The following is a 2,648-nucleotide window of genomic DNA, read 5'->3' as shown; positions in this document are numbered from 1 at the left end:
CCGATTATACACTACCAAACAAGTGGAAACAAGCATCTATGTATGGTCATGTGAATCCCGCGAGATTTTCCTACAACCATCGACCTGATACTGGCAAGATTTGTTTATAAAATCTGTGGATGAAGATTTCTCAACTCCGCAGGCCCCGTTGCGTGCGTAGATGTGTTAATGTGTCCAGGAAGGTGACGTCAAAATAGAAGATGCAATAAAAGTCCACGGACTTGACCGCCTTGCGGTCAATGTGGAGCGGGGCGCGTGCAGGAAAAGACCGAAGCGTTGTTAATCGCGCAACTGATTTCGGTCCAGTTCGGTTGTGAATCGAAGGACCGGCCAGTGTCGTGCCAGTGCGCAAGAGGCAAGCCGGCGCAAGTGAGTGAGCTCATCGCGAGTTACAAACCGCGAGTTACTGATAACGGGAAGCGCCACCAATCGCATCATGTTGGCACGCGGAGGGTTCGTGATGTAAGTAAGAGTTCTGGTGCAGAAGTAAGGGTGATTAATGATGAATTCTGGGGCTTTCCAATAGAGTGACGTTGGTGATCCTTATCGCCGATGGATACTGGGTAGAAGGGCGAGCTGTTCCACACCATCGTCGCCGAGGTGAAGGTGTCACCCGGCTGCACAATGTGACGCTCAACAACGCCACCCTGGTTCCGGCGATGGCCGCCGGAGGTGAGCTGGTCCTGCATGGCTACCGGATCGAACGTTTCGGCAAGGACATGTTCGACCTACTGTCACGCACGGCCAGCCTCACACTGCGCAAGGGGTCGATCCCGAACGTGTTCTTCTACTCGCACACGCTCGACTCGTTCCAGATCGATTCCACCGGTCTGGAGACCTTCGATTTGGACCCATTCGAGTTGCCAAACCTGCGCATCCTGCAGATCACGCGAAACTCACTCGAGCTGATCACCCCAAGAATCTCGTACCTGACCGGACTGCGTTCACTCGATCTCTCCCAGAACCGTCTCACCCACGTCAAGCTGAGCCTCTTCGAACCGATGCGACAACTGCGCGATCTCGATCTGTCCGTCAATCGCATCGTCCGAATTGCAGCCACCGAAAACCCCGAACAACCACTAACCGTTCGCAATCTTTGGATAAGCTACAACCGGTTGGAGTTGTTCGACGAATTTCCCGAGGCTTTTCCGTCGCTCGAAACTATGCGTTTGCACGGCAACGACTGGAGTTGCCCGTGGGTGGATTGGGCACGAGGTGAGATCATGCGAAAAGGAATCACGGTGTTTGGAGCGGATTACGATTGCAGCGGGGACCGCCGGGGAGGACTATGCTGCTACGACGGACTCAGAACGACGACGGAGACCGGACAACCCGTGGACGCTCCGACGCTGATAATTGAGAACGAACCCAACGGCACCATCGGGGTTAAGTTTGGAGAAGTGGAAATATTTTACTGATAAAATCGGGAGAAAGGTTTTAAAATAAAACCTCTAACGCATATGGCTTAGTTGTTAGGATGATGTAAAAATAATTTTGTAACACTCGTCGCACGATGAAGAATGTTGTAAATATTGATATAATAAATTCAAATATAGAACCAATCAAGCAACGCTTTCATCATCGAAGTACACCGTATCAAGATGACTTTTGATAATTGTTATCAAAATACCAACATCAGTTCACGATGGTTCATGAAAAATGGATTAATTTTAATCAAACCAGATCCCGCACAGTACGAAACCCCTTTTGATTGGCCGAAGATTAAAGCAACGGGCGAGCCCTGTAGAACTCGATCGCATAATCGTAGCCCATTTCTGGAACTCTACCATCCATACTCTAGATCGACGAAAACATCCCCTTTGCGGCGTTGATTGGTCTCGCACCGGGTGAGTGCTGGGGGTTTTCACCCAGCAATCAGCGCCAGCATAAGAACGTCTTTTCGGGAAATCAATTTGATCAACCCATTTGATCGACCCAGCACGGGTTCCCTTTTTCCTCCCGATGGCGTTCGATGTTTTGCGTTCGGAAGAGAGGTCAAACATTTGTCACGGCACAACATTACCCGCGGTTGCCCGCAGGAATTAGGAATCTCTGCGCCTTGGGATCTTCGCGCGTCGGATTGATTGAACCTAAAGGGAGCAGGCCGCCGAAGCGGGCCTCGGTTCATTGCGCTCGGAGGCTTTAATTAAGCCATGTCTTTTCTGAAGTCTTCTTTCGCTGTGGGAACTCGTCACGGGAATAAGAAAATTTACTTGATAACTGTTTGTTGTCGGTTCGGTGGTCGCTTTTCAACCCGGGAAAACCGGACTCAAAATGGCAGAAGAGCAAATAAAGGAAAACTCTTTTCATGCCCGCCCTGTGGAAACATCGTTTTTCCACTTCCACTTCCACTTCTTTCCGGTGCGGGGGGTTACAACTTTGCGTTCGTCTTTTCCATTATGAAAATGAGCTCGAACTGGCGGTAACTTTTGACCGTTCCGAGATGCAAAAGGCACCCGGTCCCGGTCCCGGTTCATTTGGGGAAAAGACACACAGCCGAACAAAAGATGGACTTTTCGGAGAAAATTTATGCCATTCAAGAAGCGACCACCGAAGTAAAAATGACAAGAGACCACGCCTTTCGTCATAATTAGTTAGAGTGACTTCGGACAGTTGGTGGAAAAGATCTAACACAACATAAATAGAAG

At 49.7% G+C, this 2,648-nt stretch overlaps 1 protein-coding gene across 1 annotated transcript; it reads left to right on the top strand.

Moving 5' to 3' along the window:
- The first annotated feature begins 436 nt into the window (after nucleotides 1-436).
- LOC131284917 (immunoglobulin superfamily member 10-like) lies at nucleotides 437-1,418 on the top strand. The gene is made up of 2 exons (XM_058313775.1): nucleotides 437-462; nucleotides 527-1,418. Exons 1-2 carry the CDS (start codon nucleotides 437-439, stop codon nucleotides 1,416-1,418), a joined length of 918 nt encoding a protein of 305 aa, XP_058169758.1.
- The last annotated feature ends 1,230 nt before the right edge of the window (nucleotides 1,419-2,648 follow it).

The sequence above is a fragment of the Anopheles ziemanni genome, chromosome 3 (genome assembly GCF_943734765.1).
Source record: "Anopheles ziemanni chromosome 3, idAnoZiCoDA_A2_x.2, whole genome shotgun sequence".
NCBI lineage: Eukaryota > Metazoa > Arthropoda > Insecta > Diptera > Culicidae > Anopheles > Anopheles ziemanni.
This window is presented reverse-complemented; position numbering and strand designations above follow the sequence as displayed.

Excerpts from the sequence above, each read along its gene's own strand:
- LOC131284917 (XM_058313775.1), top strand. The coding sequence starts at position 437 with ATGTTGGCACGCGGAGGGTTCGTGAT. Across the intron at positions 463-526 it reads GCACGCGGAGGGTTCGTGAT|AGTGACGTTGGTGATCCTTA; the intron begins GTAAGTAAGAGT and ends GCTTTCCAATAG.